This window comes from Phalaenopsis equestris, unplaced genomic scaffold (genome assembly GCF_001263595.1).
Source record: "Phalaenopsis equestris unplaced genomic scaffold, ASM126359v1 Scaffold000055, whole genome shotgun sequence".
NCBI classification, from domain to species: Eukaryota; Viridiplantae; Streptophyta; class Magnoliopsida; order Asparagales; family Orchidaceae; genus Phalaenopsis; species Phalaenopsis equestris.
Genome location: NW_018164497.1, coordinates 32434 through 44973, shown reverse-complemented (window position 1 = coordinate 44973; position 12540 = coordinate 32434). Strand labels below are relative to the sequence as shown.

General features: G+C 33.6%; 1 protein-coding gene across 1 annotated transcript; it reads left to right on the top strand.

Moving 5' to 3' along the window:
* Window positions 1-9884: 9884 nt before the first annotated feature.
* On the top strand, window positions 9885-10951 carry LOC110019445 (zinc finger AN1 domain-containing stress-associated protein 12-like). Its single transcript, XM_020717104.1, has 2 exons — window positions 9885-10140; window positions 10579-10951. The coding sequence occupies exons 1-2, from the start codon at window positions 10036-10038 to the stop codon at window positions 10930-10932; spliced, it is 459 nt and encodes a 152-aa protein (XP_020572763.1). The 5' UTR covers window positions 9885-10035; the 3' UTR covers window positions 10933-10951.
* Window positions 10952-12540: the final 1589 nt, after the last annotated feature.

The following is a 12540-nucleotide window of genomic DNA, read 5'->3' as shown; positions in this document are numbered from 1 at the left end:
TGTGCAAATAATTTCTTCTTTTGTTGTCATGGATCTTCTATGATTAAGCAGAAAATCAGAAATATAATCTTGTGAAAGTATGCTTTCAACTCTTCTGTTCAAACTGTATCCATCCTGTAATTATAAATTAAAAATAATTAACAACCAAGTTTTAATTAAATAATATGACAAACTTAAAAATATAAATCATATTTACTACATAATTTTTATGTATTTGCATATCTAACATAAAAATTTGAAAGATTTACACACATACCACTCAATTCCATTGTTTTTACATATCTAAAACCTTCAATTAAATTTTTATAGACGGACTTCGTTATCTATGGAAGAAAAAATGTTTTTAACCATATATAAGTTAAAATTGTGGTATTGTGTGATATTAAATATTTGGGTGGAATAATTGTTAGAAATAAAATTTATGTATTAGATGTGTAAATATATACGATTTAAGTGGTATGTATCTAAATGCCCAAATATTGAAGGGACATTTATATTTTCTAGGTAGATAATACTGAAATCTTTAACATAAAACTAACCATATCAGTATTTCAAACTTTTGAAGGGTCATTTACATATATGCCATATAATTCATATGTATTTATATATCTAAAACTTAAAATTTCATGTTTACATACAAAGTACTCAAATCCTTAATATCATATAAAAATACCAATATTACTTTATAAAAATCAAACACGTCATTTATATTTATTTATAATAACAAAGGGTAATACATACAAATATGAAAATTTTGGTGTTAGATGATAAATGCATAAAAATTGAGTGGTACTTGTGCAAATTTCTCCTTCTTCTTTAAGGTGAAATGCAACATTTCATGCATCAAGCAAAATATTTTAAATAAAAAATTACAGTTCAAATATAAATGTATAGAAATTATTTGGTATGTATGTAATTTCCTTAAAAAATTATGAATTACCTGTTGAGGCTGAATTACTGCATTGTTACGATCAATAGAAGCATCAACGTTTGCAGAAGTCATTCTTGCAAGTCTTGCGCGAATGCGTGGTGGAACTTCATACCCTGAAGAGTTAGTTACTCGTAGAAATTAGTAAATAGATTGAGAATTAGATTAAGAATGTATAAATTAAGAGAAGAGAAGAAAGTATTCACGTACTGTGAGAACGAAGATAGAAGGAATTCGAAGGGTGTATCGGCCGCGGGGTAGGAGCGGAGAATTGTGGTCGTGGTGCGGAAGCAGAGAAATACGACCATGACGTAAGAGCAGAGGGCATCATCAATGACTGATGAACAAACATTTCCATTCTTGGCGTGTAAACATAGCCCACGGTAGCAAGACTGTGTGTTAGCACCAGTGTATCATCTAATCGCTGTTGCACCCAAATGACGTAAGAGCAGAGGGCATCATCAATGGCTGATGAACAAACATTTCCATTCTTGGCGTATAAACATAGCCCAAGGTAGCAGGACTATGTGTCAGCACAAGTGTATCATCTAATCGCTGTTGCACCCAAACTCCACTCTCCATGGATGAGTTTTATATAGCTGGAGTTACAACGACTGAATTAAAAAAAAGTTGAGTCGGCATATTTTGTTGTTTAATTATGCGAAAAAGTGATACTAAACGTGAGGAGCAAACACATTAATTATTGGAACAATCACAAAGAATAAATGTTGTCTACAGAAGACATCATTTATACCTGAACAAATAGTTTGGTGGTTTAATTTAAATAATGTGAAATTCACTCCTCCAAAATATTAGTTTTAATAAAAGTATGGTAATTTATAAAATCAAAATGCAAATAATTATATTAAGGATTAAAAATAAAAATTTATGGATGAAAATTATAAAAATTGTTATATAAAACTATTTTTTCAAATTTCTCGGTTTAAGAAGATATACAATTTCAAAAGTATTTGACTTTGGCATTTTCACATAACTTAGTTTGGCACATTGGATTTTTAAGACTAATTTTTTTTGTGGGGTCTTTCCATTTTACAACGATTTGTTTGCTGTGAACGACATGAAAGATTTAGGCTGTATATAATTGTAAAAATTAAAGTTAAGAGATTGGATAAGTAAATACATAGGAATTGAGGGGAATGTATGTAAAGGCCCCTTGATGATGAGACTAATAGGACCTATATATGCTGAAACATGATTGCAGATAGAGGTTTGCAGGGAGGAACTCACCTTTGGCTTGAGACTCGCAGAAGGCCGTCAGAGAGCAGGACAGAGAGGAATGCCCCGAGAAGAAGCAGCTTGGAGTGGACTGTGTGAGGTGGTGGAGAGAAACAACGAGTGAGGAAGAGAGGATTGGTAGAATCAAATTGCATTCTGAATTCTTATATTTATAGGCATCCCCTTATAACCGTTATTGTTTTAATTAGTTTGAAAATTCGGACGAAAAGTAAATCTTATATTTGGAAACCAATTCAAAATCTGTTATATATATATAAACCGTAAATCTTAAAAAATAATGAAAATTCAAAATAAAAGAAAATCTTTTTTTTTTTTTTTGGGCAGCAAACCAAAACGAATTTAAATAATCAGATGTGGAGTTAGAGAAGGAATATAGGTTGGGCCGGAACTTACATTATGCAGTCGCAGACTGGAGAAGAATAAGAAGCTCGGAGCCGACAATGCGTGGTGGTGACCGAGAGAGAGGAATCGAGAGTGACCCAGAGAGGAACCGAGGGATTGAAATTGCTTTCACCATTTGTGTATTCATTTATAGGCATCCCCACCCAACGGCTCTAAACTGTAATTTTTTTAAATTAGTTTGAAAATTCGGACCCTTTGATAATCTTATATTTGGAAACTAATTTTAAATGATATAATCTTAAAAAGTTTGAAATTTCAAAAGACAGAAAAATCATATTTTCGGAAACCAAATCAAAACATTATATTTATTTAAACACTATATATACTGCTTATGCGAATGTGAATTTTGTATTTACATTCAACTGAATTTACTTTCATTTGTAGGCGTAGTAATTAAATTATGCGACATATGACAATAAAAAATATTGCTATTTACAAAACTAACGCCCACATTTTTTATTATTTTTATTTTTTATATCTATTTTTTGAATTACAAGCTAACGCCCATGCAAAAATAAAAATATCAGTTGTAATTTTATTTTAACATTTTGTATTTGTGTAGAAATTTAAAAAGTAAAGATAAAAGAATTCTAATTTTGTAAATATCAATATTTGATGTGCATTGATATTTCTAATTTATTAATTGACATTTTCTTAGGCTGAAGGATTTCAATTACGAAATAAGTGTCATCGTTTCAATATATATATATATATATATATATATATATATATTGTATATAAGACATATATATGTATGTCTCTCGAGGTAGAGACATAAAGAACACAAATGCGTGATTAATCGTCATATGATCGGTCGGTCTCAAAGACAGACCGAATGAAGAGAACAAACAACCAAACAAATATCGCACGATGTTATCAACACCCACTTCCTATTGACTACCATCATCAAAATTGATAGTCGTCAGAATGAGGTTCTTAATAAAGAAATTGATCGAATGTTGGCTGCTTGTCGAATTATGGTAATTCACCCTCTGCCCAATGAAATGCCCAGAGTCAATGTGTGTTCATATTTGGTTTCCATGGAATAGGTAATCGATGATCATCAAGTCAACCAAAAGATGTTTGGTCGATCAAATGAATTCTGACTAATCGAATGAATTCCAAGCAACCAAATTCGGTGGTTACGAGTGTAAAGCAATTTCTAAGGCATTTCAGAAATAGAGCGACACCAACGGCGGTTACGGGGACAGAATAAATATTAGCAGTTATAAATGTGTAAATCCAATAACTCATTAATTATGACAACATTTCCTTTTTAATGTGAATGAGAATGTAATTTACGAGATCCTAGCTAAGAATAATGACTAAAAATGATTATTTTTAGGCAAAAGGACTACTAACGAAATTCTCACTAAAAATATATAGAGCATTTAACTCTTCCTTCTTTTTTCTTTCATTCGACAAATGCTCTTTTCCTTGGGTGTGATTCAAAAAAAAATATTGCGACAGAGTCCGAAAGCAAATAACACCGGGATAACGAACACGATTAACTGGAGGAGCGGATGAGAAAAAAACTCTAACTAGATGTAACACGTCCATTATCCGAATGCTGCTTGCGTCCGAACCTCTATCATAATATTTTCACATGATTCACAGGACAATTTAGGATCCAACATCCTAAAAAGTGTAGTGTTAGTGGAATAATACCTTGTATAAAAAGAGGGGCACGTCAAGGCAAAGGACACATCAAAAAAGAAACCTCCAACATAGAATATGTTCAAATGCACATTTACACATTTTCACATTATTCACAGGGCAATTTAGGATCCAACATCCTAAAAAGTGTAGTGTGTGTGGAATCATACCTTGTATAAGATGAGGGGCACATCAAGGTGAAGGAACACATCAAAAAAGAAACCTCCAACATAGAATATGTTCAAATGCACATTTACACAATTCACATTTACCACATGCACATTTACACACGCACATCACAATTACCAATACAATACTCACACAAGCCTTACCATTAAAATTGAAATCAAAATACCCAAAATTAAAGAGAATCAAAATCAATTTTAATTTTAAAATCATCATGACAAAGTTAAAGTCTAAGTCCATTAAATCCAAGTCCAAATCTACTTCCCAAATACACTTCATCCACAAAATTAAATTAAATTAATCATAAGCAAAGTCCAAATAGGATAGGGTCCCGAAGTTTCACCGCTCTCGGTGAACTTCATCTCGAGGTTCTCCCATCTAACTACGACTTAAATCCTGACTTTTAGGCTCTTGCATGATCGTTGTCATGCAGCGTAAATCCTAATAAAGAAACATAACAAGATATTAAAACCCTTCCATGAGCACGACAAGCTCAACCTCCTGAGGACAAGATTGCAGTCTCAATTGAGAGTTCTCTTAAGTTGTTTTAGTTTTTTAAGATATAATTAATGATAGAGACTTTTCTTGTAGAAATAAAGAGCTGTCATAACAGACACAAAATCTGAATCTTTGGTTGTTGATTGCTTTCAGAAGCTCCTCTTCGTGGACATGCTTTCAAGGTATTCCAATCCGACCTTAGATAGGACGTACGTTGCATAAGTCATCTACGCAAAGTTCACTTCATGAAAGCACTCCATACAAAATTTCTCATTTGTCTACGTCATGATATATCTTTGTGTTATGATTCCTCTGTCCTTCAGATCATAATATCTGAAAGTGGGTTTACTCGGATAAGTGATTACACGACGATAGACAAGTTGGCGACTCCCTTACAAACAAAACAGAAAGGTGTAGGACGGGAGTGGGGCCCGCTGAAAGTTTAAATGAAAAAAAACAAAATAAAATTGAAATTGGCACACAAAAAAACAAGTTTATAGATTGACGGTTTAAATGAAAAGAAACACAATTCAAATGTTTATTAAAACACAATTGAAATATGTAAATATAGTTATATTCATCCGGGATGGCTGATGCTCTACAACTAGCACATTGATTTTTAACCGTCAACCATTTTTTGATGCAGTTTTCATGAAAAATATGTCTGCAGTTCAGTGTCACCATTTCCTCATCCTCACTAATCTCATCCTGTAATGAAACAAATAAATAAATATTATTTTATGATAAAAAATATTATAACTAAATTTAAAAAAATATTTTTAATAATTTAATATGTACCTGACATATTGTGCAAATGATTTCTTCCTTTATTGTCAGAAATCCTCTATGACTAAGCAAGAAATCTGATATATAATCTTGTGACGATGTGCTTTCAATTCTTCTATTCAAACTCTGTGCATCCTGTAATTATAAATTAAAAATAATTAAGAGCCAAAATTTAACTAAATAATTTGACAAAATTTAAAATATGAATCATATATATCACATAATTTTTATGTATTTGCATATCTAACATAAAAGTTTTAAGGCTTTACACACATATCTGGGGATGAAAAAATGTTTTTCACCTTATGTAAGTTAAAATGGTGGTATTCTTGTGTGATATTAAATATTTGGGTGGTATAATTGTAAAAAATAAAATTTATGTATTAGATATGTAAATACATACGATTTAAGTGCTATGTATCTAAATGCTCAAATATTGAAGGAACATTTATATTTTCTTAAGTAGATAATACTGAAATCTTTAACATTAAAAAAATAACATCGCTATTTCAAACTTTTGAGGGGTCATTTACAAATATGCCTTATAATTCTTATCTACTTATATATCTAAAACTTAAAATTTCACCTCTACATACAAAATTCTCAAATCTTTAAAACCATATAAAAATAGAACTATTACTTTATAAAAATAAAACACGTTATTTATATTAGTTTGTAATACCAATGGGTAATACATACAAACATGAAAATTTTGGTGCTAGACGATAAATGCATAAAAATTGTGTGGTTCTAGCGTACATTTCACGTTTTTTTTAAAGTGAAATGCAAGATTTCATGCATAAATCAAAATATTTTAAATAAAAATTTCACAATTTAAATATAAATGTATAAAAATTATTTGGTTTGTATGTAAATTTTTCTAAAAATTAAGAATTACCTTTTGAGGCTGAATTACTGCATCGTTACTATCAAAAGATGCATCAGCGGCTGCAGAAGTCATTCTTGTAAGTCTTGCGCGAATGCGTGACGGAACTTCATACCCTGCAGAGTTAGTTACTCGTAGAAATTACTAAATAGATTGAGAATTAGATTAAGAATGTATAAATTAAGAGAAGAGAAGAAAGTATTCACATACCGTGAGAACGACGATAGGAGGAATTCGAAGGGTGCATGTGGTGCAGGGTAGGAGCTGAGAAGTGTGGCGGTGGTGTGGAAGCAAAAAGAAAATACGGCTATTGCGTAAGCGCATAGGGCATCATCAGTGGCGGAGGAACAAACCCCATCATTCTTGGCGTGTAAACATAGCCCAAGGTAGCAGGATTATGTGTGAGTACCGGTGTATCATCTAATCGCTGTTGCACCCAAACTCCACTATCCATAGATGAGTTTTATATAGTTGGAGTTACAACAACGACTGAATTAAAAAATAGAGTTGTCATATTTTGCTGTTTAATTCTAGCAAAAATATGATAGTAAAGGTGAAGAGCAGGCCCATTTATTTCTGGAACACTAACAAAGAGTAGAAGGAGTTGAGAAATCAAACATAAATGTTGCATACTATATAAAAATATTTAAATACATTGGTCTGAGTTCTATAATTAATGCCCCAAAAATTAATTACTCGGGCATACAAATTATATTGCAAAAATGATATACAAATTAATCGATATATCCATAGTGATACAAAAATCAAAATTTTGATGAAATCTTTGGGGATTTGGATTTTGTGACTTTGAAGCATAAATAAAAAATATGGAATTATTTATGAATCTTAAATATGAAAAAATAGGAGAATTTTGATATTGGAAAGCCCAATACATCAATTCATGCATAAGTGAAGTGACATAAATGTAAAAATTGAAGTTCAAGTGTTAGATATGATTGGTCGATACATGGAAATGGAGTGGTAAATATGTAATTATTTAAGGTAAAAATTAAAGTATTTTCTAAATATTATGGTCAAATACAAAACTGTTCCTATAAATTTCATGAACTAAGTTGTTAAAAAAAGTAACTTTAAGCAAGAGGGTAAATATATCTCAACATATAGTTTGGCGGCTTAATTTAAGTAATGTGAAATCCACCCTCCAAAAGGCCAGCTTTAAATTATTGTCACAAATAGTGTGGCGGCTGAATTTTTTTTGAATTGCAAAACTAACTCCAATGAACTAATCCCTCTGTATTTAAAAAATATAAAATAAACAGTTGGAATTTTTATTGTAACATTTTATATTTGAGTATAAATTTGAATATATATATATATATATATAGCAGCAGCAATCTTGATGGATAGTCGAGAAACAAAACAAATGAAGTGGGGTCCCCAGTCAAGCTACAACGAAACTGATCCAAAAGCCAAGCTGGATGTTTAAGACAATCGATTTAGGAGATCTTCATGGATGCTCAGTCGTCCCCCTAATCAACCAACAAGTAATGGAGATAAAAAAAAAAAAAAAAAACAATTGAAGATTAAATCAGAGAACAAATGGTGGGTGCCTTCCAAGAAGCTCTTGCTAATGGAGGTCAGAATCCACAAAGCCAAAATCACAACGAGTAGCAGAGCCCATAACCAGATGATACAGACCGGCAACCAACGGTCGACGATCCCAACCATCGGAAGTTGAGGTGACGACTCCATTACCAATATAGTGTTGGATCAACCCGGGTAGAGAGAAATCGCACCACGCAGATCACAAGCCTCTGCCATGCGGTGAAAACCTTTTCTCAACAAATCTCTGAGGCTGAACCACCCAATCAATTTAAGACCCCCAACCTCGATTCATACAAAGGTCACACCGACCCAACAAACTAAGTGGCTGCTTTCGAGTCGGTCGTCAACATTATAAAAATTACCGATGCATTCAAATACCGTTTATTCCTCGCCTTGCTGAGAGAGTCGGCCTCCCATTGGTTAAACACTCTCTCCGCGGGAGTAAATTGACCTCATTTTGGTGAGATCTATCTCCTCCTCTAGAATTTAGGATCTAGCCATAAGATTTTCCTATAAACATTCCTAGAAGACTAGTGGTGGGACCCACCCCAATTAGGTATTCCAACTACTTCTAAGCTCTTTTGCAATCTCATGAGCGAGGTCTTAAATCCTCAACACTTGGTTGAGTTGGTTAGGAACCAACACTTTGAGACTCAAAATGAGCTCACCATAGAGTTGAGTGATGCCCTCGGGAGACCCTTGTGACCTAGGAATCCATCTCCTTGAAGCACTACATATGCACACACTCATCACCACCACTACAATTCACATTTACCACATGCACATTTACACACACACATCACAATTACCAATACCATGCTCACACATGCCTTACCATTAAAATTGAAATCAAAATCAATTTCAATTTTAAAATCATCATAACAAAGTTAAAGTCTAAGTCCACTAAATTCAAGTCCAAATCTACTTCCCAAATCCACTTCATCCACAAAATTAAATTAAATTAATCATAAGCAACATCCAAATAGGATAGGGTCCTGAAGTTTCACCTCTCTCGACGAACTTCATCCTGAGTTTCTCCTGTCTAACTACGAGTTAAATCCTCACTTTTTAGGCTCTTGCATGATTGTTGTTATGCAGTGTAAGTCCTAATAAAGAAACATAGCAAGATATTAAAACCCTTTAGTAAGCACGGCAGGTCCAACCTCTCGAGGACAAGAGTGCAGTCTTAATTGAGAGTTTTCTCAACTTACTTCGGTTCTTTAAGATGTAATTAATCATAGAGATTTCACTTATAGGAAGAATGAGCTATCATAACAGACACAAAATCTAAATATTTGTTTGTTGATTGCTTTCAAAAGCTCCTCTTTGTGGACACGCTTTCAACGTGTTCCAATCCGACCTTTGATAGGATGTACGTTGCAGAAGTCATCTACGCAAAGTTCACTTCATGAAAACACTCCATACACAATTTCTCATTTGTCTTCATCAAGATATACCCTTGTCTTCTGATTCATCTCTCATCCAGATCATAACATCCGAAAGAGGGTTTACTCGGAGAAGTGATTACACGATGTTAGCGACTCCCCCAGCAGACAAAACAGAAACGACTCTTTAAAAAAATATGAAAATTTTGATATGATCTTAATCAATGTCATATTAAGTTTTAAGCCTCATTCGAAACTCATCATCATTTATTTATTTATTTCTTGCCGCTTTGAAATAAAAAAAAACCGAGTCTTATTAAGAATAAAGAAAAAGCAAAATGCCTTGGGCGCCAAGCATCTTCCTGCCGTGCGAAGTAAGAACGAAGAAAGAGCTTATAAATATCTGATCTCGTCTATCGAAAGAGAGAGAGAAAGAGAGATCAGAGAAAGAAAGAGGGGATCTGAAATAGAAGAAATAGAAGAAGATGGGCGGAGGTACAGAAGCTTTTCCCGATCTCGGCGAGCACTGCCAATACGACGACTGCAACCAACTCGATTTTCTCCCTTTCACCTGCACCGGCTGCCGCAAGGTTTCTTTCTTTCTTCCTTTCTTTCTCTTATTTGAATCTGATTTGAACTTCAGAATTCGAAATAGATCACCTGATTCGTTTTATAAATTTTTTTGATCTATTTTAGCGATTAATTATTCTATGATTTGGCGCACATCTCTTCCACAGTTTTTTAACTGATATGTATATGCATTTTTTTGCTTTATTTTCTAACTAATGTGAGGGCGCCACTTACATTTCTGGATTATATATATACAAATAATCAACACACATGTTCATTAACTCGAGCAAACCATTCAGCTGAACTCTAAAAATGAAATTTTTTTCGAGCGGTCTATGTAAATGAATTACTCAAAGCAACATCATAGATCTCATTTATTCCTCTTAAATTTCAATCATTTAATGTTGCTTCAATTTTCGATTAATAAATATTTGAATTAAAAAAAAATTATGTTGCAGGTGTTCTGTCTGAAGCACAAAACTTATAGATCTCACGCCTGCTCAAAAGCTGATCACAATAGCAGAACTGTCGCCGTCTGTGAATTATGTTCGGCCTCCATAGAAAAGCAGGCTGATGAGGAAGACGAAGACAACCTCTCTCACCACAGAAAATCCGGAACTTGCGACCCATCAAAAAAGATCAAGCCTCGTTGCCCTGTGCTGAGGTGCAAGGGGATCCTCACATTTTCCAATAGCAACACATGCAAGATTTGTAATATCAAGGTCTGTCTCAGGCATCGCTTCCCGTCTGATCATTCATGTAGGGTTGTAGATTTGAACATAAAATTTTCTCATTCCATCAAAGTATTCTGAGAATTCTTGGACGATTATTTGAATCTTTCCTTGTGTCCTTGATGGAATTTTTTATTTGTTCTTAATAAAGTTATGTTTTTTTATACCTTATTTTATCTGAACGATTTTCTTGTAACTTTTGCACTTAAGGTTTGATGATAATTGTTTGATTTTTTGTGCAAAAAAAATTTGATGTGTGGGTGGGTCAAAATCAGAAATTGTATTTGTTGTGCTTGCCTGACAGACTCAATCCAGTCGACCGATAAATTGAGCTAATTCCACGAGATCCTTAGGAAGCTTAATTAACTAACCTAGGCAACCCTTAAAGTAAAAATGAGCTGGATCTTAACCTAAGTTTATTTGAGTAGGATCTCAAGTTATCAATAAAAGTTATGATTTAAGCTCAATGTTTGTCCCAAATTTAATTTTAGTTTTGAAAGCACAATAGAAAAAAATTCATCATTAAATATATTTTTTATAACTCTAAGTAACTATTTCAGACGAAAGTGTCCTTTTTTAACATAAAAAGAGCAATTTAACTGGTGAACTGTCAAAAGATATTTGATTTGTAGCTGATGAGTTCAATAGAACTATTTTGATGATTTGAATACAATTATGCAATCTATTTCATGAGATATTATTCCAATTAATTTTTCTATGTACATGAAAGCTACACATAAACAAAATAGAATAAAGCCTTTGCAACTTTGAAATCTCCCTCATGGTGCATGCAACTATTTATTACTACAAACATAATGTAACTCATGAAACTTAAATATAAGTTTGTGAGTTGATGAAAGGTGTTGCGAGATATACACCAGTTAATGTGGTATATATATAAATCAAACTAGAGAACACTCGACGAAGCGAGAAATAGAAAGAGAAAAATCACACCAGAAAAGAACACACAGATTTACGTGATTCAGCAAATTGCCTACGTACGCGAAGTTGCAGCGAAGTTGCAGAGGATTTTACCCTGTCGATCACCTCGACTTACAAGAGGAAAATCTCACTTCATTTCTCTCTCTTTTTATACACTGAAGAAACTCTATATCGGATACACCAAAGAAGACAAACTTACAAGAGAAATAACCCAAATTTCTCTTCTGCCACAAGTCACAAAGAAGAAACCAAGGGAGAACAATCTTCCTGTTTTTCTTTCTTCTTCCTTCACCGCAAGGAATTACACCTTGCACTTCTCTTCCTCTATCTTAAGGAAACCGAAAGAACTCTTCCTCTATCCCAAGAAGCCCGAAGAAGAACTCAAAATCTTGACTTTGCTTAATCTGAAGGAGAGTCGTGCGAGATTTTTTATCACGAATAGAAGGGAGTGAAGAGATGCTTCGCTTCACAAAAGACGAAGGCAAGAGCAGTTGGCGCCTACGGTTTGCGACTAGACTCTTTGCTTCGTGCGAGGAAGTGGGCAAAGGTGGGATCGCGAACGAGAGATCGCGACCTTTCGCGATCGGGGAGGGGGTCCGAACCAGGCTCCAGCATAACAAATCTCCCACTTGGAGACCGGCGCATTTGCTACAATGTTTTCTTCCTCAAACTGATATTCTCTACTAGCGGTGTCACATTTTTCTTCAAACAAGAATCCTCCACTATGAATCCTCTATTATGAATCCT

Bases quoted from the DNA above. Each gene is read 5' to 3' on its own strand.
- LOC110019445 (XM_020717104.1), top strand. From the start codon at position 10,036: ATGGGCGGAGGTACAGAAGCTTTTCCCGATCTCGGCGAGCACTGCCAA. The intron at 10,141-10,578 runs GTTTCTTTCTTT...ATTATGTTGCAG, and splicing joins CCTGCACCGGCTGCCGCAAG to GTGTTCTGTCTGAAGCACAA.